The sequence below is a fragment of the Anarrhichthys ocellatus genome, unplaced genomic scaffold (assembly GCF_004355925.1).
Source record: "Anarrhichthys ocellatus isolate YVR2014 unplaced genomic scaffold, GSC_Weel_1.0 scaffold104, whole genome shotgun sequence".
In the NCBI taxonomy this organism is placed as follows: Eukaryota; Metazoa; Chordata; class Actinopteri; order Perciformes; family Anarhichadidae; genus Anarrhichthys; species Anarrhichthys ocellatus.
Genome location: NW_022280134.1, coordinates 736885 through 764814, shown reverse-complemented (window position 1 = coordinate 764814; position 27930 = coordinate 736885). Strand labels below are relative to the sequence as shown.

The window sequence follows — 27930 nt, the reverse complement described above, 5'->3', positions numbered from 1 at the left end:
TAAAAGGACGGGAGAGAAAAGAAAAACAGAAGAGACAACAGAGGAGAAGCACTGTCACTGTAAGTGAGACAGATGGCTGCTGCAAAGAGAGGTAGACATGAACACACACACACACACACAGTCTCACTCACATGCCCCTTTTAATTAAAAAAAACAAAAAACCTTTCAGGCACACAACCATTATGTCTAATGGATGGAGCTGCCAGAAAAGTAACACCTGTTTAAGAGCTATGTACAGGTGTGTGTGTGTGCGAAGTGAACACAGAGAATGGTGGGAGAAAAGGTAAGGCGATAGTCAGCTGGACTTCATGAATAAGATAAGGGTGACTGTGATAAACAGTGGCTTCTGCAACACACACACAAGCACACACACTCTCTGGTGAATAAACACTCTGAATTCTCTTAGTCACACACAAACACAAGCCTAATACTCAAGTGTGCACGCACGCACGCACACACACGCACACACACACACACACACACACACACACACACACACACACACACACACACACACACACAGCTTTGGAAGTGTGTTGTGCTCAACTGCTTAGCAGGCAGTACTGCTCCCCTCCGTCTCTCCCTGCTGACTTCCTTTGACTGGGGGAGGGAAGGAGGAGAGATAGCGGGAGGAGGGAGGAGACGGAGAGGAGGAAAGGATGAAGAAGAAATGGAGGAGATGGGGACAGCAAGTATAGAAAAGGTGAGCAGAAGGGAGAACGAGAAGGGGAAGGGGGGAGGTGGGCATGATGCAAAAGAAGAAGGGGGGAGGACAGACCAAGTAAAAAAAAAAAGAGGAAAGAGAGAATGAACAATGGCTGAAAACAAAGACACGGAGAAGGAGAGAATGAGAAGAGAGAGGGAAAAAATGAAAGGGAAATGGAGGGAAAGTGAAGAGGAAAGGATGCAGGGGCAGATGAGGAGGAAAGATAATCATGCCAACACATACACTCACTGCATTTTCTCTCAAGTGAAGCCAGTTAAGGTGAGTCGGGTGTTGACGGGTGGCAGGATGGAGCCTCCTTCCTATTAATAGCCGCACCACATTAGCATGATACTGGCTCCTGATTATAGGAGCGAATGGAAGGCAGCAGACTGTCCTCACCTGATCCGTCTGGATCTCTCAAGGGGAGACATAACACGACTCAATCAGAGGGGGCTGAGCCTATTTGCCACTAAGCTTGTTGCCAAAAGGTGAAAAAAAAAAAAATCCCCCCAAACTGCGATAATCGTCAGCCGTTCTTCAGGACATATATTTGACTCGGCCAGTCCACCGGCTCTGTGGAGACTGTGGAATGCCGATGAAAACTGCTCGGAGGTGGGCTGAGTGTAATTAAGTTTGAATGAAGACTCACTGTACGCTACACGCCCACGCACCAAACAGCAGACAGACACAGTTAGAGACTAGCTGGTCAAAACAGTGGAGCTTTAGCGGCTAAGGAGGCAAATGTTTATTCTCGGGGGTTGGCGGAGACCAACACAGAGTTAAAAGAGAGTGAATATTGGACTTACATGACCGGGAACATGACTCTAAATGAATGATAGCGTTGCTCCATGTCTGCTTAATGTGTAAATAAGCACCTGTTTGTTACCAAAGTGGACAGAAAATCAACGATGGCAGGTTTGAGGAGTTCATTCATGTTTCCCAAACTGGGGGCCAACATCCTGGAGCACCCTAACACATACGTCAGGATGCTCTTCGTTGACTTCAGCTCTGCCTTCAACACCATCATCCCCCATAAACTGGTACATAAACTCAAAAACCTTGAACTCTCTACCTCTCTCTGTTCATGGATTCTGGACTTTCTCTCAAACAGACCACAGAATGTCAGGATAGGGAACCTGACATCGACAACCAGCATCCTGAACACTGGTGCACCACAGGGCTGTGTTCTCAGCCCGGCCCTCTTCACCCTCTTCACCCAGGACTGCTCCCCCACCTATTCCTCCAACACAATAGTGAAGTTTGCCAACAACACCACTGTGGTGGGACTCATCTCCAACAACCACGAGACGCACTACAGACAGGAGGTCCAACATCTGGCTGAGTGGTGCTCGGACAACAACCTGGTCCTGAACACCACCAAGACCAAGGAAGTCATAGTGGACTTCAGGAGATCCAGGAAGACCACACCCTCTCCACTCTACATAAGTGGGAAGGAGGTGGAGAGGGTGGACAGCATCACATTCCTGGGGCTCCACATTACTGAAGACCTCACTTGGTCCCTGAACACATCCCACCTGTTGAAGAAAGCGCAGCAGAGGTTCTTCTTCCTGAGGAAGCTAAAACAAGCTGCCTGTTCCCTGAACTTCTGGTAAACTTCTACAGAAGCGTGATTAAAACCATCCTCTGTCAGTGCTTTACTGTGTGGTATGCCAGCTGCACAGCAGAGAGCAGGAGGGACCTGGCCCGTGTGGTTAAAACAGCACAGAGGATTGTGCGAGTTTACTTTTTTCTTTGATCAAACCACCGACCCTATAGTTAATGGCCTACCTGACTTAAAAACCACAATATATGGTCAATCGAGCTTACTTTCATGAGCAAGTGTTCCAATTACTGTGAAGCAAATGAGACAGGAGAGACGTTAAGTAGCCTTAACCTCGTACTGGTGCCTGTTTTTCTTAAAATCAAGGCCTCTTTTGCCACAAATGTAGTCCTTCCACTGTCTGTGACTGCCAGATGCTCCAGAAAGTATTAGCTCAACTTGCTTTGAAAAGAACAGCGAGGCAAGTCCTGCAGACTTCCTGCCAAAGCCGAACTGGTGGCACAAAATGCAAAACGCAGAGGTGCATCAGTCTAACCTCACGTCTAGAGGAAGAGAACTTCAAGCGGAGTCTGTCACATGTGCATCTACCCATTTTCTTTTGTCTTTCACGGTCACACAACAGACACGGCGTCAACATAGTGTGCAATGTGTTGCGGGGCTCCTAGCAGCACATTGTGTAAAAGAAAGCCTCTTCAACAAGGCACCATTCTTCTCACCCAATGTTGGTGTTGATGGGTGCAGCCAGAGCTCTGAATTACCACACAGCACTTTCCTCACTGTCGCTATTCATAGACCTCTACAGCCACACACACACACACACACACACACACACACACACACACACACACACTTCTTTCTCTATAAGGTTATCCATCACTGCTTGAAATACTCATAAACTCCCCTCTGATAGACCATCTGTGGCTGTAAAACCACACGAGGCTCTGGGTGTGTAGGCTGAGTGTGTGTGTGCTGAAGGATTTGGGCTAATTTACTGAAAACAAAACAAAGCTGGCCTTGGAAATCTGAATTCAAAAAAGAGAGTGGCAGTAAGGAACAGGACGGAAAGACAATGAAAGGAAGAATGAGTACAAGAAGTCGCTGGTTAGTTCATTACCTCATTTCTCTGTACCCCCCCTCAACTTTTTCTACTGCTCTCTGCAAACTGCCCTCCCTCTCACTCCTCGTGCCTTCTTTGGTATTTAACTGCATTTCCTTCTTTTCTTTTCCTACTTTATCCGTCTCAAAGTCATTTCTTGTTCTCTTTAGCCTTCTCTCTGTCATCCCGCTTAGCCCTCAAACACAACTTGCTTCCACAAAAGCTTCTACTTTAATCCAATGTACATGTCAACACAACACAAGCCATGTTCGGCATAGGGACGCTTTGCTAGGTGTTGGTGGTCTGAAGGGTTTTGTTCACGCAGTATGCAACAACCACAAGAATACACAAGAAAAGTAGACTTTAGTGGCACAGAATGGACTGTAAGCCATGCCAGTTAGGACTCATTGAGTCTAATAAAACCTCAAGATGTTGTACAGCCTAGATATTAATTAAGGATACTCCTGCTAGATGAGAAGAACACTCATAACATTAATCAAAAAATGTCTATTAGTTCTAACAATGGATTAAACTACTACATTTAATGTGACGAATGTAGTGACGAACCCACAAAGCATCATCTCTCACTTTGCGGTTCCCCTCAGCTCTACTGAACGTTTGAGCATCTTTAAAAGCAGAATGAGTTGGATTTTCCAAAACACGAATTAAGCCTCCCTCAGCCAGCCAAGTTTCATGCATGTCCCCCTGAAATGTCACCACTTCTAAAAATGTCTTAAATAGCATTTGAATTCTAAAGTTATGGTTTTGTGAGGTGACCTTTGACCAAATTTGAAGAAATTCCCTCGAGGTGTTCCGTACATATGGAGTGGGAAAGAATGGGTCAAACGTGAGGTCACAGAGACACAGTGACCAAAGAGTGGACACTAGGGTTGGCTTTCACTAGTGAGCACCGTTACCCTTACTGCGGTCAGGGGGGGCCAACTAAGACCTGCATCCAACAGACCCTACTCATTGTATTTATTTTATGGCCTGCAGCTTTACTGTTTTGGTTCAGTCTTATCAAACCTGTTTTTATCTGCAGCTAAAAAAAGCCCAAAAGCCTGGAGATCCAAAGAGTCAGATAGTTGGATGAGAAAAAAAACAGAGCTAGAAAGAGATTGACAATTAAACAAGTGGCCACAAAAAAAAAGAATCAATGAATGTAGGATAAATAGAGTTGAAATGGTCTTTGTGGTTGATCTAGTGTAAGTTACCAAATTCAGAAACAGGTAAACAAACCAACACTCACAGTCAGTTGTATGCACTGCTGCATTAACCTCCAGTGTGTTTCCTGGTAAAGCTCTCTCTTCCCCTCTCCATCAGTGATTTCATTTTAGAAGTGGGCTGCCAGCTTGAGATGGCTTTGTATGTTGGATGAAGGTAGCATTAGGTCTCTGCCTTCATGTCGATAGGCCTTGCTATAGATAAAAAATTAAAAATCTCTACAGCATCAAAGAACTTTGATTTTAGCCACAATTTGGGACTTGGGTTGTTTTTCAGCATGCACTCAGGAGAACAATTTGGTCCCCCTAATAGGGACAATTATGGCTAGAGCATCGTACTGATCTGGTCAATATATAGTACGAGCTCAACTGTGAGCATATGACTGTAACATTTGAATAAAATACAACAATAGTCATTGTAGAATGACAATGACTGAGAAACATATTTACAAAGAAAATGGCTTTGCACAAAAGTGCGCTGAGGTTTTCTTTGCAATCACAATCTTTTTGTTTTTAGAGGCTCATTTACTAAGAAAGCAGCTCATTCCGAAGTCAGCCATAGCATAGGGTAGACTGTGTTAAGATGCAATGTTATAATAGCCTGATTACTGATGCATGTTACCTTTCATCACCACAATCTTCCTTGCAGCTCGTGTAAATCCCACCTGCTCCTTTTCACAGGCGGAGAATTTCCTCCACAAAGCTGACAGAACAAATAGATTTTTATTCGACATCCATACTCAACCTGTGCTAACATATCTCCTCCTGTTATTTGCCCAGTCCTCCCTTAAATGCTAATGCAATGAGGAGAGAGACTATAGAAATATAATTGAAATTCCCCTTCAAATTGACATAGCAGGATGGTCGGAGCGATGGCCATTTTTATGTGTACTGTTGCCATTGTGACCGTCATAGCGGGCTAACTACCACATAAACTAAACCGACTTACACAGTCACAGACTCACTGAGGTGAGGTTTTGGAGTAATTAAACTAAAACCATATAGTAAAGTTACGAAGCACAGAGAGTACATGAGTAAACCTCAACAACGTAATGCTTCATCCGCACAGTTTTGTCACAGCATAGGAAAGCACAATGCTATCGCCTGATGAGTGACAACTTGGTTCGGCTCATTTTCTGTAACCAGTGTAGCCTCAAACCATGGTGGAATTAGCAAGCTAGTTAACTAGCCATCTGCTAGTTAGCTAGCAGACATCTGTCTAGTTAGCATTGGTGGAATTAGTAAGCTAGCTAGGTAACTAGCCATCCGCTAGTTAGCTAGCGGACAGCTGGCTAGTTAGCTAGCTAGCTAACCAATTCCACAAAATGCCACGTAAACTGCAAAGCCTCAGTAAATCTGGCCCCGGGGTCTTATTGATTCCTCACAAACTGGGTAACCCGTGTGGGAGGAGGGACTAACAGGATTTTTAGGATTGGCGGTGGACATTTAAGCCAGCGCTTCAGCTGGGTCTGCACCATCGCACTCAGTCTCTTAGGGCTGGTGGGACATAATGCTCTCCGTCTTGAGGACCCCTGTCCTCACCCTCCAACTTCACTTATTCCTTCATTTTTTCTCCTGACCTGCTCTCCGCCCACTCGCCCCCTCTCCCCATCAGTCTACTGCCCCGAACACTTTTCCCTCCCCTAACTTGTCCTTCTGCACTGTGTCTCACCCCTCACTCTTTCTCCCGTCTTCCATCCTTCTTTTCCCGCCCTCGACTTCAGGTTCAATGTTTATGTTTAATATTTTTGGAAGCTTTTTAAAAAATATATATTCTTTGGAGTTTTCTTGGTAAAAACCTGTTGAATGAGAGAGATAGGAGACAAGACACAGGGAGAAAGTGTGCATGTGAGTGAGTGAGTGAGTGAGTGAGTGAGAGTGAGAGAGAGAGAGGATAACACAAATCCACCCCCTACAAGGCCGTAATCGTATTTTCGTGATTGACGTATTCGCAGATAGGCGAGAGCTCCCCGATGCCGGTTAATAGCTGCATGAATCAGCAGGCTTCCCCTTTCTCTATGCACCCAGGCTAATCACAGCTGGAAAGCAATATCTGCCTGCTGAATACCAAATTCAGTCCTCTGTGTGTGTGTGTGTGTGTAAGGTTAGGTGGATGTGTATTGACTGTCAGAACTGCGCGTGTACCGCTTGTATGTATAGGAGGGGAAAGGTTGACAGTGGTGCTACAGGTAAATTCATGGAGGTTCCAAATGTTGCGTGTAGGCCAGCAAGGGATCAGGAGATGCACTCATTCTACAGCGGTGAGTTTGGCCCGATGGCGGTCCCACAGGAGGAAAAGGTCACCCAAATCCAAATTTCTTCCTCTCAGAAGTAGAAACTTGCACCTGCCAGTTTGTCAGACATACAATCACACGTTAACCTTCACACCAAGGCAGAGAAGATTATGATCCACACCACTGCGAGTTAACGGCCTTCTCCCTTTAAATGCTGCTGGAAATGTCAGCGCAAGTCTCCACGCTCCGCTGGACATGGCCCAGACAAAGACCGGCAACATGTCTCCCGGTGCAAAAAAAAAAAAACAAACTGAACATTGCCGGAGTTTGAGGGCAACATGCGAGAAACGTCTTCTGACATCTGTGGCGTGTTAATGCAACACAAGTCCCGGCTGTGAGAGCTGCAGCGAAACGCCTTTTTTTTTTCCCCGACTGTGGCGGAAACAAATTGTACTCTTTGACATTCAAATATTACATTCTGCAAGACAGACAGTGCTGCCGCGGGCGGAGGGCCATGTGAGAGCAGCCTGTCTGCTATCAAACAGCCACTGTGGAGCAATCTGCCCTATGAAGTGCTGCGAGGCAGTCGAAGGCTGTAACAGATAGCAAAACACTACTGCAGAGATAAATGATCATTCTTTTCCGTTATATCCTTCAACACAACAAAGGCCTCTCCATGGATCTCATGTGTAACACACAGTGGTGGAAGTACATTTTTTCTCTATTTCCATGCTGCTTTCCACTAGTACATTTAAGAGGAGATATATTGAGCTCTTTGACAGCTATAATTACTAGTTTGCAGATTAGGCTTGAATTAAAAAAGAATATAAGCAAAAAAAAGACACAATTAAACCAGTGATCTTTTAATAAGTAAAAGTACATGTACGACACAGTTAAAATACTCTGATACAATTAAAAGTCGTGCATTCAAACCCTCATTTAGTAGAAGTATAGAAGTATTATCAGCAGCTGAACTGAAAATAAAACATATCTATGCTCTCTTCAAAGCCACTACACTCCATTGCCCAAACAGTATAGATATGTTCAACTGTAAGTTCAGTTCCCAATTGGACAATATTCAAAATATAGCGTAGATTTAATCCAACATTGATTTGTTTACGGTGTCTAAAATAGGTTTTGCTGCTGCCCCCGTCCACAGCAGTACATTTCTTTTCTCCTGTCTGCTTCTCCAAACTTGGTACTTTTGCATATTAGTACAGCTTCCACTACTGCTGCTGAATACTTTTTTGGTGGTAACAAGATGGCAGAAATGCGGATAGAACCTCTGTTGTGCAGCATATTGGTAGAACTATTAGCATTGCTGAGCCTCCAAAATGGTTCAAAGGACAGCATGCAATGCATTATGCAGCTCATGGTGGGTGTGAAATTCCAGTCCTGTCTCTTTGTCCAGCATTGGAAAACAAAAGTGGTAAATCAAATCAAAAACTTACTCAGTTTCTCTTAATCACAATTTCTTGCTTTTGCTCTTTACATCACTCGTCTATAGCCCTGCACCTTTATCACCTCAAATGCAAGATTCATGTTTTAAAGGGGTGAAAAGTTGACTTTTAAAGTCAGTTTATTCAATTAGGGGAGAGAATCTATGCAGGATCTGAATCGTTTCAATGTTCTTGTTGTCTAAACGATTGTATGCAAGTGCATCTTTGTAAAAAGTTTTTTTTTTTACTGGTCTTTAAAGAAATTCCGAAAAGAAAAGAATAAATTCCCCATTTTCCCTTGGTGCTGTACACCAGCATGGTCTTGGCTGCGTTTGAATTTATGCGCATTTTTTGTGAGCATAAATCGAGGATCATAAATTACTCTCAGAAATGCTTGTACATTATGTCAGATTGGCGCATGTAATTGTACATACCTAACATTGAAGGAGTGTATAAGAGGAGCGGAAGAGGACATACGATGGGTAAGGAGGAGAAGAGGAACAGGAGAATCAGTCTGTGTGCAGATTCAAGGAAAATACATTTGCGTGAGAGAATTAATGGTGAGTGACAGTAGAGAGAGGGAATTGAAGTGGAAGGACAGGGGTGAGGGAAGACATACGGATAATAATGGAGCGCAGCAACTGTGGAGAAAAGAAGTGAGTCTAGGCAGAGCAAAGGTAGACCAATACAGGAGGGTATCAAACCCATGTTGTGGTGAAGCAATGTGAATACGTTGTATTACTTGTATAAAACATAGTATAAATCTCCCAACTATTCAAATACCGACACTTGATAAGAGTGTTGCCTTTACACTGTTTTGATGAGTTAATAAAGCTACTGTAGCCTTATGAAAAATAAGTCATTTCAAGCCGATTGATGAACTCCATTAATGGGTGCAGCGTTGTTTTCAGGACGATGACAACGGGAGTGTGAGAGTTGAATTCTTTAAATTGAAACTGGAAAACGAGATTGTAATCGACTGCTTTTCCATTTTGCAGTTAAAGGGTAAAAGTGTTCCTCATAAAAAAGGATTTACATGGCTAGAGATATTAGGAGGCCCAGAAGCTGCTGTTACTTTTGCTACACCTGCCAAGCTTTCCAATCAATCAGCGCACGCATGCAGTTTCCAATGATAACGCTGATAACGCAAATGTAACACTCAAAGTGCGTGGCAATCAGTGAAACATTGGGCTCAGCTCTTTAGCTACCTATCTAATTAAACATGAAGTTGGCTGCAAACTCTGTTTCTGTTTTAATAATGTATTCAAGCCGGCTCTTATGATAATAAGAACCATGAGAAAGGCTCTCAGTATTTGTATTTGATGGCAACAATCATGAAATCATTATAACTGAGCACGATGTTAAAAAGATTAACAGGTGTCCACCTCACCAACCTATATATAAGACATGGGAGTAACAGAGCAGCATTGTTCTTGTATTGCATGGTTAAGCTAGGAGACCTGTTATGATCCACTATTTTAAGGTGGCAACCATGGGTCTGAAAAGTGAAGCAAATGCTTAAGTGCCTTTAATTTGCATTCTCTCTAATGGCCATCAGGGGGCTTTTTCATGCACTTCCGCATTATTTAAGCAGCAAGTTCGATATACTGGAACTTGAGAAAAAGTCTGAGGATCCCAGTGGTAATTACATCGTGGATGTTGACGTAAACAGTATTTACAGTCAGAAACCGGTATTTGTGGTGATTAACATATGGCATGAACACTCACTGTATAGAGAACAGAGGCTAGAGGAGAGGAGGGGAATTCCGGACTAATGGCTTTATGGAGATGAGCAGAGGTGCGAGGCGCACACAGAGCTGCAGAAGATGGAGTCGCAGAGGAGGCGAGCGTGGAGGGGAGATTAGAGGGTAAGTGGGAGCCTGGTAGTGTCAGAGGGGGAGCTTGCAGTTACAGCAGCCCATAATTGTTCGTCATGCCTGGGTCCCCAGCCAGCCACTGCCTAGTCGGCTCCCAGGAGGCTCTGAGATGTGTGTGTGTGTGTGTGTGTGTGTGTGTGTGTGTGTGTGTGTGTGTGTGTGAGTGAGTGTGTGTACCAGAGTGAGATATACAATTTGAAAGCCGGGAATAGGTCAGAGAGTGAAAGAATGAATTTTCAACCCAAGGAATGGGGTCACTGTGCATTTGTACTTGGTGTGTGTTTTGAGTGTGTGTTTTCTCTGAAATGCATATAATGTCTCCTGTTTGTTTGTGTTTCTTTATCACCTGAATAGAAGTGTGCAACTGCATCATGTATGGATCTACCGAGTCTGAGAGTTTATACACGTGTCCTCATGAATGCATGTCCTCATTTCCAGCCGAGTCGAGGTCAAAGGCCACGCTTTGGGGTACCACAAAACTCAACGTTGCTCCTTGAAAATGTTTAATTCAACCAGCGGTACTCGCTCCGTTGAGACTAGCTGCTAAAGGAGTGACGGAAGGAAGGAAAAATGAATGAGGACAAATATCTGGAAATACAGTCAAGAATGCCATCAGTTGTTTTTCAGTTATTTTCCAATTTGTTTTCCTCTCTCTTGTTATTCAGACAAACACCCAGTTTTGTTTTGTTTACCCAGGAAATAAAGGTCATCCAATATGGCTGCTGACACACAACTCCATCTAGGCTCTTTCCAGCATTCCATCACTATATTTTCAAATATCTGTGATTTTGTTTTCGACTTTTTAATTTATTTTTTATAAAGTAACTAAGTAGCACAATTCATATGACTAGCTTATAAACCAGGCCTGTATTTGAATATGTATTGAACAAGGTTAGTTTGTACCAAGACTGATGACAAATGTAACAGTGTTTTTGTTCCAACACTTAAGGATCAGATGAAATGTTGCAGCTGTTGTCGTTAGTTGTTGAGATCCTTTTAGGGTTCGTTTATTCAAACCAGTCAGAAACATTAACGTCTACGCTAGCTTTCTACAAAGAAGAACTGTCACATTTAGCTGACATTGAGAAAGATACAAATGACATACTTAGAGTACCGTTACTCACTAATTTTCAGATATAATCATGCTCTGAAAAATTTTATACCTAGGCCTTCACTGTTGCCCTGCAGCTGAAATACCACCTTATAACCACGCCACATGATGGCGCCAGAGTTATTAGTTTCTAAGGCTGTAACTGTGTACGTATTAAATGTACGTACCTATGTATGTACCGTTCGGTACAAGACTTACAATACGTTTGAATAGTACATTTGGAAAATGCAGAAGCTTATATTTAGGAAAATATAATGTTTTCTGCACTCATGGCAGACAATGGTTCTCAGCTGGTCTGGCTGTGGGACCTACCATCATTCCTTAATGACAAGTCACGGCCCAAAGAGATCGTCTTATGATTTTACTTTCACAACTTGAACATTGCACGTACTGCTCTGCAGTGTCTTTCCTCGTCTCAGCCCCCTGTGTTATGGTGTGTGGTACATTTCGCTCAGTCAGAATGCCCATATTTGATTGGCTGAGCTGCATCACGTGATGTGATTCACTACCCGACAGCCTCTGCTGTTAAGTTTCGTTTCACGATAGTCACGTGCTCGCCCACTGACCAATCACAGCACACTCTGCACCTCACGGCAGAGCTGCATGGACACTGAGCTGCACGTAATGCTGACGTCATTATAGGCCAGCGAGCAGGCTCCGACACTCAAAGAATACACCCAACATGTCGAACTAAAGATCTGATTGGTTGAACACTATGACAATGAACAATATCGTCCCCATTTACTTTAATCTGCACTGGATGCACCTGAGACTCTGCAGGCCTCTGCCTCTGTTCTTACCTAGAGACACAGAGGTGAAATCTGATTGGATAAAAGCTCTACTTAAAACAAGCTGCACTGGAAGCAGAGCAACTGAGGAAGACAGTAGCTGTGCAATGAGAAAATAAGATGACGGGGAAAATATTTTTATAAATTTTAATACATGTAGTGTATTTAAGAAAAATTATTAAATTATAAAATAGATATAACTTTGTGATTCTGTTTAGGCCAGCAGAGAAGGCCTTGCTGGCTCTGACGGCCCGCCACTGCTTCCATATATGGTACTAACAAACTTTGGTGACTGACGTCTGACATTGCAGTTAGCTAAAAGTAAACTATGTTTCGCACATTCTATGTAGACGTTGGACTCATTTTATACATTATATTAGGCTAACTTAACAGTTTTGGTTTACAGGCCATACCTGATCAAAGAAAGTCACATATCAAACCAGACATCTTGTACTAAAAGGTTTAGTATGACACATTAATTGGTTGAGTTTTGCTTACTTTGCATTTTGTAGCCGGGTTAGCAGGCTAGTCGGGTTAGTTCTCTCTCCAACTGTTCGCAGTGATACTTGTTTATTAAATTCACAGGGTAGAATTTCTATTATTCTCCCGTCTGGAGCCCAACGTGTATTTTGAATAGTTGTGAGAGAAACCTACGCTACACTACACGGACAGTTACACCCATAAAATGACGCTAACTGCTCTGCACTCTGGCTGCTTAGCTAACGTTAGCTTCCCAGAGCGATAAGGCGAGTTGCTTTACAGCCCTGAATAGTGGAGGTTTTGATTCAGAGCTACAGTATGAACACAATTAGCTTAAAACAATTGTTAAATGTTTGTGAGATTCTATTCACTTCACAATAGTTTACAGCAATTTAAAATCAATCACTGACAAGCTAGCTCTCCGAAAATGATGCAACGCAGCTAGATAGTTGACGTGGGTAAACCCTCGTTTCAACAGCATTTAAGTATTCTACTCTCTAACTTATCAAACATCAAAATGTTAAAATGGTGTTTTTTTCTCGACAAAACTATCTTTGTCCAAACAGAATGAACATAGTCAGCAGCACGCACATAAACCAGAACAGAGGTTTTTTTTTTTTTTACAGTTTGGTGACAGTTCGCCATTATTCCTCTTTCTGATAGCGCCACACACTCTCTCTCTCTCTCTTTCTGAAGGACACTGGTCAAATCATTCTATAAAGGAGAGTCTATGACAGTTTGCTTTGATATGATCCTCAGAGAGTCCGTCTCTGCACGTATAAGGGAGTTGGCTTGTTTGCGAAAATGCCTGCGTTTGCATCATGGGAGTCCCTGCAGATTCCCCGTGTTGCAGTCTGCCTGTGGTGATAAGCAGCTGATGAAAGCTTGTGACTGTGTGTGTGTTTGTTACCTGCTGTGTGTTGTTGGAAGAGGGGAGAGGGTTGGAGACCATTGGTCCAAAGATGTCCAGTTCATCGCTGATTGGTGCAGCACCACCCGAGCCCCTCCCACCATCCTTTGGGGCATCTGAGAGAGAGAGAGAGAGAGAGAGAGAGAGAGAGAGAATCAGATTCTAAGACGATTTTTTTTTAGGACATTTGAATACATTTTTCTCATGGCACATATTTCTCTGTACTGAAAAAAAATTCACACAACATTTAACCTGCTGCTTTAAAGTATAAGAATTACAAAGGGAGTAAAGTCAGAAACGGAGTGAAGAGGGAAGGCACTGACACACGTAGGAAGAATTCAATTTGACCTTTACGTGCATACGCAAGGGTATTTATACAATTTAAGCATTTTCAAAACGCCTCGCAGAGCTCAATTTAAAATGACCACACTTGATAATTGGAACATCCTCAAGAAAAATTCTTATGACTGCACTCCTTCAGTACTTCGCTTCACCCTGAAAATGATTTCATTCACGCTTCTCCATTTGCCCCTGGAAAAGTAACTGTGTGTAGCTGCAAAGATATTTGACAATGTGTCACCCAGCTGGTTTAGTGTTGGGTGTCTGTATTTCATTTCAGTTGGATTAACAAGAGTCTAACATTGAACAACTCTAAAAAGGCACATCACGTCTGAGAGCTCCAAAAGCTCCAAAACTCTGAGACCGAATACACCTTTTTAACAGCAGACATTTTGAGATGTGGTTGCAGAAAGGGCCACAATAATTACTGATGGCTGCATTCCATTTCGGTGAGCCAGTTCCAAGGCACTGGTATTGTGCTTGCTTGACTCTCTGGCATGGCTTACTGTGGCATCCATATGGAACGGAGCCATGGTTATTGTTATTCGTTGCGTCTTTGTGTTTCCTGCTCTAACAAGTCAGAAGGTCTGCTGTGAATGGGTCTATTGTCCGTGCTGGCTCACTGACATTGGCGTCTAGGACGCAGACTTATGACGCCATCATAAGTGAGATTATCAACAACTGTTTTTTAAGACAAAATGTATGCTGTGAAATTTTTTTTTTAAAGTCACAAAAAAAATTGTTTTGGTGCGAGTTGTCTTTCTACCGAACTACACCAGCAACCGCATCACCGCAAAGCATGCATGTAGATGCAGGTGAGCTGTAATGTTAGCTAGCTCAGCGGTGCTACGTGAGCTAGCAGTGACAAATATAGATGCATCCTACGGTCGATATCTCCAACACTCGGCAACTCACACCAAAAAAAATCTGGATTGATAAATAGCACTCCAGGTCAGAGGAAAGATACAGTATGTAGTTATGATTTTGGGGGTGGACTGTTCCTTTAAGCTCTGATACACTACCCCTTGACTTACAGGATAGTTTACCATATTGTAATTTTACAACTTAAATTGATATTGTAGTCTGTTCATGGAGTTTGATATTTACTTATATTTATATACAGTATAGTTCAAGAAAAAGTCCAACCTTTTGAGAAATACTTATTTAATATTTTGCTTTCCCAGAATGAGATGTGGAGATCAATCGATATCAATCTCCCAATCTGTGTGTTATGCACAGAACCGGGATGTGGTTAGCCTAGCTTAGCACGAATTCCGGGTGGGTGTAGTCTCTTGTTCACCTCAAAAATGATATATTATATATATAAATTATAAATATGGCTGATCTTTAAGCAGTTTAAAACTACAGTATGGAAAAAAACAGCACACACTGTACGGTCATCTGAGAGACAGCAAGAGAGAGACGGTGATGGAGAGGCAGACAGAGGGGAGGAGAGGGAGTGTGTGAAAGGGAAGAGTGTGTGTGTAAGAGCCAGCGAGCAGCAGAGGTCATTTATATAACCACAGTGCTGAAACATCCATAATTTAGCCCTTTTAAAGTGTGAACAAGACTGAGCTCCTTTAGCCAGACAGCAGGGTTACAGGGAAAGCCTTTCACTGTGAGCAGGCTGGCAAAGACCACTCACCATCCTTCTGAACCACTTACCAAAACTCATTTTCAAAGAACTACTTTGACGGCAACACCTTCCGCCCTAATAATTAAACATTTTTGCTCTCCATCCTTCTCGTGATGCCTTTAAGCTGACCGAGGCAAAATTGTAATATGTTGAAACTCGGCTATATGAATAAATTGTACTTGACTGTATGAGCTTGGCTTTTATTTTGGTAGTTAAGTCACCTTGTAAATTGCTGCTTGAAGCCTATTATGATTATTACTTTAGGGGCCGACAAGAATGACGGGTGCCATTCTTCACGTTTTCAAATAGACGAGAGAAAAAATAGGATTTCAATTACCCTCTTACCACTCTACTACCCCCCCCCTTACAAAAAGCTCATTCACTCATTGCCATGGAAATGAGCCGGAGGGAGAAAAAAAGCAGCCATCATCATCATCATCATCATCATCATCATCATGACTGCCATGTCGGGCAATGAGCCCACCGTCCTTTTATTACGGGATGGAGCCGCTTCTTGAGAGCGCTCTCAGCTTCACCATGGAAACAGACCCGTGGTTCAGGGTGGGGGTGGTGGAGGGCTGGGGGGTGTTTTATAAGCACCCCGAACCCCTTTGCCCAGAGTACATTTGCACGCACACACACACAGAGACACACACACACACACACACACACAAATACAGAGCTTCCCAGTATCTTCAATGAATACAGCGACCTCATTCAGCAGTGGGAGGCTGTCACATTAAGGACTCGGCCGCCGCAAAAGGGGGTAAAATATCAGACTTGATTAAGCCCTGCGTTGATTCTAACGCAATATCCTGATTAGATTTCTCACAAACACGTTTGAAATTTGTTTTTTTTCATCCACCCTGTTGACTAGGAAAATGAACGGGACTTTGAAGTATTGGTACCCAAAAGAAATATGAGAATTCAGCCCACTTTCCCCCCCCCCGAAACACAAGTCACAACTAGGGCATGAAATGAAGCTCGCCCGCTCCCCAGCGAGCGATTCTGGGAGCGGGTGAGTCCAGATGGTGACCATTATAGAGAGGGAAGATGGATGCTACTGGTAAAATGTGTTTACAGGTGATAAAGGAATACGCGGTGATGTTAAATGGTGAACTGATGTGATAGTTGTGATAGTTTATACTGTGATGTTGGTGTTTTGATGCATATTGGAAAGTTGAACAATTATGTAACCAGTGAGCATTCGATGCAAACAAACTTGCGGACAAATTTCTTTGCAGTCAAGTCTGCACAAAGTGAGCAGCTGCCCTGCGGGCCCAGACTGCCAGTGGCCCCAGTTTCACTGCACATCATCAATTGATTTTAGCAATTTGATGAATTGCTAAATTCAATTTGCAGCACTTATCAACTAAAGCAGGTTCTGCATGATTACCTTATCGTGTGGCCCTGTCATGTATAGGGGGTAGCATATCAATTTCTAACACTACTAACTTTATCATAATAGTTAATGTTAATATTAAGATAATATTCCTAAACTTGGCAATGTTGTTGTTGTAATGAATGTAGTGGTGTTTCTTCAAAATACCACAAAACATTGTTCTCCTTTGACCATTAATGGCATTAATGGTCAAAATAGTTTTTCAGGTCAGTGATTTATAAAGATCGTTAACTATAAAGCTCAAGAGTCAATCCTTTCTTTGTCTTGTTGACGGGTAAACAACAAAACTGTGCTGCACAGCCAACATCTGGTAAGGAGTGGTGATGATACAGCCTTGTTAAGCAACCCGGTCTAACACCATACTCGTCAAATACCAACGATTGGTCGGGGCGGGTGGATCGGTCAAACAAACACAGGACTTTCATCCAGGAGACCGCTGTTCCTTCGAGTAACTCTTTCATTGTTGCACTGAGAAGTTAGTCAAATCAATACTTTATGATTGTGAAGCCTAAACATAAACAGAAATGCAGCTTAGTTTTGATACTGTGAAGCAATGTTGTCACGATTTGGCCGCGGGTTTGTTTGTATCGTGAACGCGTGCAAGGACGGGCAACATGATACACGTTCCCGTCGCCAGTTTCCCACTGATCCCCTGAGCAACAGTTGGTGCCAGTAATGGTTCAAGAAGCACAGCAATGCACGGACAAAGAAGACTGCTGGCGAGAACACATGGACGTAAACAGTGCATGATGAAAATATTTGAAATAATGGGCTTTGCCAATGTAGCCCATTTAGCGTCTTAGCACGTTGAGCTTCATTGTTTTGGCGCACACAGCTCTGTACATTTTCTCCCATTTTTCCTTTTTTTGTTTGAAAAAATATCACAAAGATTCGGAATAAGATAAGTCAATGGAAACAAAAACTGAGCAAGAAAGATGCCCTGTCCCTGGTTGCAACAATACAATTTGTCTTTCACCCAATAAACTATATCAAGAGAAAGAGTAACCCAAATATTTCAACCAGAGGTAAAGATACGACCAAAGCAAGGACAGCTGCTGCTAGAATAGAGACAACATGGAGGAAGAATCCTGTTTACTCTCTCCGTCTGCACTCAAGTGTCAATTCGGCGTGTCAGGAACATTACAGCAGGGAAATGCCGAGGTGGAAGTGAAAGGGACATGGAGACAGAAACAAACAGACAGGGGTGCTCCATCAATAGACGTTTTCATGAATTGATTCAGTGGCTCCTGAAGAGATCTATTTTTGGCTGGATGGAGCATCTCTGAGAGAGCATTTATCATCAGGGGACAGCAAAGCTAAAAAAAAACTAAAACCTGAAATATATACATACATTTAGTTTTAATATTGCTGTGGGGAAAAGACAGCCTTTAAATGATGATAGATAATCATAGAAATAGAAAAGCAAATATGTTTGGCAAACCAAGGAGATAAAAGCAAGGACGGAGAGAGAATTTGTGTAAAAATGCGTATCTGGTCTCACAATATTGTTTATGCTTTCATTCCAGCACAGCCTGCTAAACTGAATTAGACTGAACAGAGGAGTTGACAAGAAACACAGAGTAAAATAACCAGAGACACGGTTGGATGGATGGAGGAACGGGGTGGGGAAGTGTGAGTGCTGAAGGCGTACTGCCACGAATTTGACTTATCGATTATGTGTGAAATCTCATCCACTTGACGTGGCTGCAAGGTGTGTAGCATTGGTTATTTATTGCAGCGCGTCAACTCTCACTCTTCCATGCTGCGGCCAGGAATATTTGATCAATGCCGTATCCACCGGCTATTTCTTCTGTCAGCGCAGCTTACCCCCTTGGCCGAGTCTAATACAATACAGCCCCGTATACGGAAAACAAGGTGATCAGATATTACACATTCCTGGTGTAAAAACCCGAACCAACCCCAACTGGCTGTGTTTTTGCCATCTGGCCTAAAAACAAGCACGGAGGACAATGTCCAAGACGCATGCTGTAAACTCAAAATGTCACAGGTTTGAGTCCAGCTTGTGACCTTATTTGAATGTCATATCCTCGGTGCATTCGGCTATTCTGCTGTTGAACTGGACACAAATGCTATTACAGGAGATTAACGATCAGTTCTCCCTCCGATCCGACAGATACAGCTACAAACTTCCCCCCCAAAAATATTGTGGTTATATAACACTTGATACCATGTAGTCTATCATTTTAATGAAGAATTTTAATTTTTGATAGCTGTCAGGGCAAAAGAAAAATCTCTTGATCTTTATGAATAAAGACTTAATAGTCCAACAATGGCATCAGTGCTAGAATTTCTTTTTTTTCTGTGGACTGCCGTTTGGAAGCCTTGAATTCTGCGTTTTGGCCGTCACCATCTTGGTTTACGGGCGTCGCCATCTTTACTTTTTGGAACCAGTGAATGGAAGTTACCATATTTGGAATGCGGAGGAGTGACAAAGAGATGTATATGGCTCTGGTAGCGGTATATATATATATATATATATATATATATATATATATATATATTGAAGTAGCCTAGTAGTAGTAACAACGTCTCTGTGTAGTCAACAACTGTCAAATCAAATGAAGAAAGTACACATCAATTATATTTGAACAATTATTATTGTCAGTTTTCAAATTTAACTGAATGGATTATAAATAATACATAGAAATACAAAAAATACATGTTCTCTCATTTCAAGTAAAATAAGAGCTGCATTAAAGAATAACTGACATTTCAGAAATGTGCATCTTAAAATAAAGTAATTCATTTTAGAAAAATTAATTTCACCGATTTGCCCTGCAGTTTAAAATTCACTTTATTCAGGTGTGAAGTGATGTCAATCAAAAAGCCACATTTTTCTCATCTTCTAACAAGATAAATTAGTGTGCATGATCTTTAACTGTGGTTATTAAACCACTTGTTTCAGCTCTATTCTCTCTGTTAACATCACTGTTGGTCAGTGAATTCATGTGTTAGGATTCTGATCATATTGGACTCTTATGCTGCGTTCAAACCAAACGCGTCGCGAATTATTCGCGCGAGTAGATTACATACAAAGTCTATGCACAGGCGCGAATTTGCGATGGCGCGGCGCGATTGACGCGAATCGAACGCGTCAAACGCCAAATCGCCCCAAACGCGCGAGTTGAAATTTTTCAACTTCTGCGAAATATTCGCATTACGCCCCGGAGCCTATCAGCGTTGAGTTGCTCCCCCTGTCATCAGTGACATCCTGCCGTTGTTGAATCAGGAAATAAATACTGTAGCCGTCTGTGTTCACCCAGAGCTCTACGATCAAATCGGCATCATTACGTAGTTATTTCGGAGTCCCTTTTTGTCAGTTTATTGCCATTAAATCACAGCCAATTCAGTTTATTTTGTGTACATACAGCTGTAGTAAACAGCGACGTGTGGCTTGCTAGACACATTGAATACAGCTCGATAAAATCCATGGAGCTCCTCTGGACAATGTTATGAACCAGACATGACGGCGTTTAGTTTCCCGGGATATCTGTGACTTCCAAAACACGTACTAAGCAGAAATACGTTATTTTTTCATGGTTAATGGCGGACAGTTGAACGGCTTTCAGGGCGATAAGCCGCGCCCCCTCTCCGGCGCTTCCAGCGCGATTCGCGCGAATGAACACTTGGTCCCCGGCGTTTTGAACAACGGCGCGATGGACGCGAATATTCGGCGTGATGAATTCGCGACGCGTTTGGTGTGAACGCAGCATAAGGTTTATTTTCTGTGCCTTCATTTCAGATGTGAGTGGGTACATTTGCTCAAAAGAGTTGTGCTTTGTCTCGTAGTGACGCTTCACATTACCGCTTTTAATAATCGTCACGGTCTCTGAACATGTGAGACCTACTGGTTTTAAACTGTCCGTGGGAAGAATTAACCTGAAAGAGTCTGTTCATTCTTGGTTAAAGATTCTGGTCTCGCGGACCACTTTTTTCTCGTCATGTGAAATAACTTCTCTGACTCACGTAATTATTCTTCTACTCTTCGTCCTCTCTCCTTGTCTCTCCCATGTGTGTATCTCACTCGATTCAGGAAACTTGTTAGAATACCCATATTTGATTGGCTGAGCTGCATCACAAGCATCAGGCATATGCTTCCCGTAGCTGTTCCTACCTTGTGTGAATAAGTTAGTCTGATGGGCAGGTGGCATTGTAGCTCCTTCCGTCAGTGTGTGAATGGGTGAATGATGACATGTAGTGTTAAAGGGCTTTGAGTGGTCGGAAAGACTAGAAAAGGGCTGTACAGGTACAGTCCATTTACTCAAGGGAGTAACTGGGTTTAAAATAGAATTTTCTTGTATATGTTCGCCTAAAGAACACAATCCTTTCCTTTCCTTTTTTGAAATAGACCTTGAATCATAATTAGAAAGTCCGGTACATGACTGGACCATTGGGTGGATTTAACTGTAGTCTGCTCACAGTTGTGTCAGACATGGCGGCCTGAAGCCACCGATGATGTATTAACTGCCAGGAGGTGTGATAAGTCATCAAAGTGGAACAAAAGGTCTCGGCACATGACTCAAATAAATCCTGACAGCTAAGCCTTTCCCTTATAACCTCACACATTATTCAACCTAAATTATTACAATGTCAATCGAGAAATGTTATTACATCAGCCAGCGTGATTGGTTTGATTCAAACACCTGACGCATTGGGCGGTCGTGTGAGTGTACAGTTTGATACGTTATTATATTGTACGATGGCAGGAGGTCGGTCACGTCTTACCCAGGCCCAGCAGGTCCACGGCCAGCTCTGCGCCTTCCTTGGGACCGGCTTTACACTCGGACTGCTGTGAAAGACAAAGAGAAAGGTAAAAAGAAATGATTTAGGATGATGCCCGATTTGCCACATTTTCTGTGCGCTCTCAATTTTGCATTATTATAGATTATGTGCAAGGATTTCACCTGTCTACTTGAGTTTCGATAGAGAAGACCAATGCTGAATTCTTAAACGGTATATTATATACGTAAGTCTATTAGATAGTCAATGTCCCCCACTGGCCTTATGCCTCACTATGTATACAGTATAAACCAATTTCCCCTGTAGATTTCATACGGAACGATTTGATTTATCGAACCCAATGAGTAGAAGTTTGGGATGACGGTGCTTGATCTAAAGATAAAAAATAAATCCATTGTCTTGGGGAACCTGGGCTCTAGTGCATTGTTCCCTGTTCTGTTATGCTTATGGGATGACATAACATTCCTACTAATAGTTTCATGCTATTCCACTGACAGTTGGTGGCGGTTATGCACCAAGAAGAGTAGCAAAAAGAACCTTAGTGAAGAAGTCAGCAAACAATTGCCTAGTTACACAAACCCAGAAGGCATTGGAGTGATGTTCCTGTCCATCCTATTAATTTAAGTCCAACATTCACTTTCCTTCTAGCTCGGTTTTGGTCTCAACCAACACCTGAGGGAAGTATCTGGCTCTCTAGTTGCTCAATTCTGTTCTGTAGTGTGCAGTACATTGAGCTTATCAGATACATTGTCTTTCTTTTCTTTTCACGAAGTTTTTTAATGAGTTTTCAGAAAGCTATAAACAGAACAGCACAACATCGACAGATAATATAGTAGCTTATGCAAAGTAATTAAAGATAATAATGGCCGTTAGTAGTTGTCTGGAGACATTTCTATATTCATACGAATATATTTGAATTAAGCATTCATGTGGTCGGTGTCACATCTCATATAAAAGTTATATTTCTTCCAGTTCTTATTAAATGCATTCTCCTCGACTCTCAGAATATGTCTTGGACAATTTCCAGCCACTGTTCCTGTTTCGGAATGTTGACATTAAGCCAATTTCTGGTAACGGCTTTCCTAATTGCTGCAAGTAAAACTTTCGTCAAGTAGAGGTCTTTTCTCATCACAACACTTTCAATGTTTCCAAGATACATCACAGGGCAGGTGTTTGGGATCTCTTATCCCAAAATGTTTTTAACAACATTAAGATTTTCCCAATATAGCGCTATCTTTGTACAATTCCAGAAAATATGCGAGTGGTCAGCCTCCGTGGTCCCACACAGCCTCCAACATTGTTGGACTGCAGCAAGTCGCCTGCTTTTTATTTTGTTTGGGTGTAATAAAAAAGTGGGTTCAGTTCTTCCAGCAGAGTTCCCTCCATACTAGTGAGTTTGTGGACGTACATTGTGTCTCACATTTGAAACGATTCTTCTTCCTGTTATTTGAATCTTTAACTCTGCTTCCCATGTTTCTCTTATGTAGAGTGTTGTGTACCCTCCCTAGCTAAAATGTGTCAGTGACTATGAGAGACATCTTTCACATTATTGCCACAGTATTGTGGCAGTTGTTTGCAAAACAGCTTGGAATCATGGATGGTCTCAAAACTAAGGATGTACGAAAGGTTAGACGGTAGTGCTTGTGCTCTATAGCTGAACTATAGCTTCATGCTAATTTCAGTCATTCATCTGCCCCATTTGGAACTAGCGCTATCCATACATAATTCAGTTTAGTCTCATTTTGTGAGTTTTTGCAATGAATGGAATAATAAAATGCATCAGACTCAGTGTCCAAGGTTTCTGTGTGCAACGAATTTTAGTGGATGACGGAGTTAAAAAAACAAATACGAAAAATACGGACTTGGTCAACAAAGGCCGTAGCCCATGCGGGATCAATGATACTTTCAGTTTTAGTAAGAACACTGAATGTAACTGTTTACAAGATAAATTAAACAGCTGTGCTTTTCATTTAGACACTGGACGGAACTTTCACAAGGCTGCTCGCTCTGCATTTTTCGTGGTGTACCACAACATTCAAGTCTGCTTGATTGTTTTACAGCCCAGAGCAGTATTTTTCCAAACCTAACAGAGATCTAACTGGAAGCTTTCAGGAGCTTCTGGCAATGATGCACAGTAGAAAAAATGTATTATTTTAGTAAATCAGTTAGCTGACAGAAAGAAAAGAAAAAATCGGTCAATGGCAATATTGACAATCTTTTAAGTTGTATATAAAATAGAAATATTTGCTGGTTACACCTTTCAGCTATTGGTCAGTGTTAAACTGCAACATCAATATTATTTCTGATAGGCAATCATGTTAATGGACTTTTTAAATTGAAAGTAAAAACAGGGAGCAGAACAGGGAAAAAAAGAGGTAGTGGGGGAGGAAAAGGAGGGAGTGAAAAACAAAAGGAAAGACAGATAGAGGGGAAAGAGAAAGAGCGAGAGATTAAAAGTCAAAGAGCAGGAGAATGAGACAGGAGGACGAAGAGGGGAGGGTGAGGTGAGATAGAGATATAGTGAGATTAGAGAGAAAAATGTGGTGAGAGAGAGCGAGAGAGTATTAAAGGTTAACACGTGGGCCATGAGAGATCTACAACGCTGGTAACAAACCCAATTTCCCCCCAACAAAAGATCGATGGACCACATTAAATTCAATGTCGTTCCAATCCAAGGCAATGAAAACAATTACTGTGTCCACGCCTAATCAAGAATGCATTGGCTATGAACTGATGTGTGTTGGGACTGCAGCAAAGCTCGTACAGAGGCCGCATGTGTAGCAGCAGGATTGTTGCATGTGTAGCAGCAGCAAAGAGGTTGGTCGGTGCTGTGCATGGACGGAACTGTTTAGGTCAGGAGAAACGGATTTTATGATATATTGTGGATTTTAGTAACATCCAACTCCATAAAGATTCCTTTCCGACCAAGCTACATATTCAATATTTTCTTTGCACAGCTAATCAATATGATTGTCCAACAATGTTGTTTCAGTCAGAGACACTTATGTCAAGGGATTGACCATTGGAGCAAACGGTGGTTGTATTATATTGCGAGAAAAAAGGAAAAGAAGGATATTGAAATACAATTATTTCTAGAAACTCTAAAAGAATCAGAGATTTTTGCAGTAAATCCCCTTTGCATGCAGATGCATATTGTATCTTAGAACAATACTAAAAGCACAGCACATGATTTTTAAAATGAACATAATGTAAATAGTTTATAAACAGAGTTGAATTGAACAGATCGGCCCCATTATCACCGATACCCAATCGAGCAAAGACAGTATCATAAAATCTGATTAAAGAATATATATATATATATATATATATATATATGACAATAATTAAATTTAGTTGGGATGCACTGATCCTTGTTTATACCCATTCCAACAATTCAACTCAGGGTGTCTGCTGACAGAGTACCTGTCCAATACCAGTGCCCTTTTTTCCCTCAAATTTAAAAATATTTGAAGGTTGATCTCTTGGAATCATTTTTCATTTAAAATAACGTGAAGCCAGGGATTACTGTGGCACTAAACACAAAGGCCCACAATTGCAAAATGAATGTGATTAATAGAGGAATCACTGAATATTACAATAACGGTGTTGATGTAGTGACATCCTGCCGATAGTCGATCAGCACCAGTACAGATATGTCAAATTAGATTGGTGCATCCTTAACCCGATACCTAACCCTAAGATTTAAAAGGAAACAACATTATAATAGTAACTGAAGAGTACATTCAAAAATCTTACAGCACAAATTCCAAAACAAAGACAAAAGACAAAGACAAAAAATTGTCCTCAGAAGAGCCAGCACCTCCATTAGGGGTATTGGCAGGGTAAGAGCAACAAGAATTGGAATTTGTATCTTTGGCATGCCGGTCCATTTGATTACCAACATTTCAGAACGTGCGCATCGTCATAAAATTGAGATTTCATAGCCTTTCAATGCTACATCCCACACAGCTGCTGTCAGACACGAGAAGAAAGAAAGAAGGAAATCCAAAATGTCAGACTGCATAAAAAGCTTAAACTCCCCGCCGTATGAGGGGATTTGGATAGACATGCTGCCAATATTGTTCTCGAAACACTCGCAGACACGTTGGGCTTTCTATCAATTATCCGGGATGACACCAACGGACGGCTAGCAACAGACGGCTAGCAACAGACTGGGATTAGGTGTCAGTTGTTTTTGATGACAGATAGAGAAAGTGTAATTGGAAGGGAGGCCAGCAATCGATAACACCCCCCCCTCCCCAACAGGTGAGTATACTCCAGCAAGGAGGGTGATGCCGGATTGAATGGAAACCATCGGGCAAACCAAAACCTCTGACGACTGCCGTCACATCAGGTCGCTGTCAAGAGCACACAGCAGACAAAGCCATCAGCTGACGGCTGTCACTCCGGATGTCTGAGTGGGGGGGCAAAGTCAGTCCCTGAAGTACTCAATGGAATGAAGTCAGGAAAAAAGAACAGGGTGACAGCGATGTACTGTTGAGTCTATTACCGTCTATTATCTCTTATCATACAAAGTCGACAACAAATACAATGGAATGCTGCATAAATGAGTCCTAACACACGGAAATGAGTCTGTATGTGTGCACTTCTGGTTCCCTTGTCTCGAAGTCAATGGTGGGCCCTCAGGGCCAGCAAGGCCTTCTTTGCTGGCCTAGACACCGACAGAATCACAAATATAGCTATTTTAAAATGTAATTATTTTTCATAAATACATGTATTCTAAATATGTTTCCCATTAGCTTATTATTTCATTGCACAGCTACTGTCTTCCTCAGTTGCTCTGCTTCCAGCACAGCTTGTTTTAAGTAGAGCTTTTATCCAATCAGATTTCGCCCCTATGCTAGGGCTGCACAATTAATCAAATTTTAATCGCGATCACGATTTTGGCTGCCACAATTAAATGAGCATTATCGTCAGCAATATTGACGTTTAAAATGCGTGCTCTGCTACATATCAAATCAAGCGCTTCCTCAACTAACAGTCAGCCAACCACCAGGGGGCGAACGAGATGGGAGGTGTCATGCGCGCACCCTGCAGCGGCAGCCTCAAAATAAGTTCTGTCGACTCCGGTATTAGTAGAAGAGTAGAGAGACAGACAACAGAACAGAGAGCAGACGGTCATTTATATTTTGCTTCAGGTGAATAAGAACCGTATAAGTTTTATTTTAATGCAAAGACGTGTACATTAGCTGGAATGTAGCACAACATGGAAGTGAAAGCAGTGCTCCGTTGATTTAATTTTGGGTAAAAAGTGTTGATACTATTTTATTTATATTTTCCTTCTACGAGATGCACTGTGATAAGGACCAGTCTGATGCAAAGATTTGTACATTAGCCAGAATGTAGCACAACAATGGAAGTGGAGCAGTGTTCTTGTTCATTTAAACGTGAAAGTGCAATAAAAAGATGTCCCTAAAATTAATGAATAATCGTGATAAATAATCGTGATCTCAATATAATCGTGATCTCAATATTGATCAAAAGATTTTAATCGTGATTATGATTTTGGCCATAATTGTGCAGCCCTACCCAATGCTGTCTCTAAGTAAAGAAATCTGCCCGGAGGCCTTCAGAATTACAAGTGAAACCCTTTACAGTTAAACTAAATGAGGACGATATTATTGATTTTCATAGTCTTCAACCAATCAGATTTTTAGTTGGACATGTTGGGCGTATTCTTTGACGTGTCAGAAGTTCTAGCTGGCCTACAAGTACGTCATCATTAATGTGCGGCTTGATTGGTCAGTGGTTTAGCGTGACCGTTGTGAAACTAGCTAGCACAGCTTTGTAGTAGTAAGAGTTCAAATTTAAAGATATGTAAGAAGTTTTTACGTGGCATTACATTTTTAGCGTTCTTGTTGGTGTATATTCTTTTTTTTTTTTTACCTAGCTTTGTTTGTTTTTTTTAATGCTCAATGGCTGAAGGAGGAGGAGAAACGGATTTGGTGACGCCTTTCTCGAGAAGGACATTTCAAGAAAAGCTGGACATCCGAGGGAAGGGTCGGCCAACCCCACGGCTGGCAGCCCTGACCCAGCCAAGGAAAGGATTTGTATGCCACTTTCAGTCCAGCAACTACAAACTGTAACAGCGTAAATTAGCGCAAATTGTATTGCTGGGAATGCCTTTTATTTTCAACTGAGCGCTTTGGTGTTTGGAGCCACGCTGGAATTGCAAACCTGAGTTGCCTAACCAAGGCAGCAATAAAGACACCATAGCCCGGCAGCACACTTACAAGTTACAGGGCTTTTGGAAACTTTTGGGGAGACCCGAGTGGATCTACAACTCAACGAACAAAGTTTGCAGGGAAACGGAGCTCCGGGACATTAGGCAAAATACAAAACGACC

The 27930-nt window shown here is 42.1% G+C and overlaps 1 protein-coding gene across 3 annotated transcripts in view; it reads right to left on the bottom strand.

Annotated features, from left to right (window-relative positions):
* LOC116399203 (stromal membrane-associated protein 1-like) overlaps nt 1-27930 on the bottom strand; it is a 95325-nt gene that overhangs the window by 9993 nt on the left and 57402 nt on the right. For all 3 annotated transcript variants that reach the window (XM_031876169.1, XM_031876170.1, XM_031876171.1), the window contains exons 6-7: nt 21549-21612; nt 13426-13541 (exon numbers count right to left, since the gene is read on the bottom strand). In XM_031876169.1, coding sequence (XP_031732029.1) covers nt 13426-13541; nt 21549-21612 — 180 coding nt within the window. The remainder of the gene's footprint in view (nt 1-13425; nt 13542-21548; nt 21613-27930) is intronic.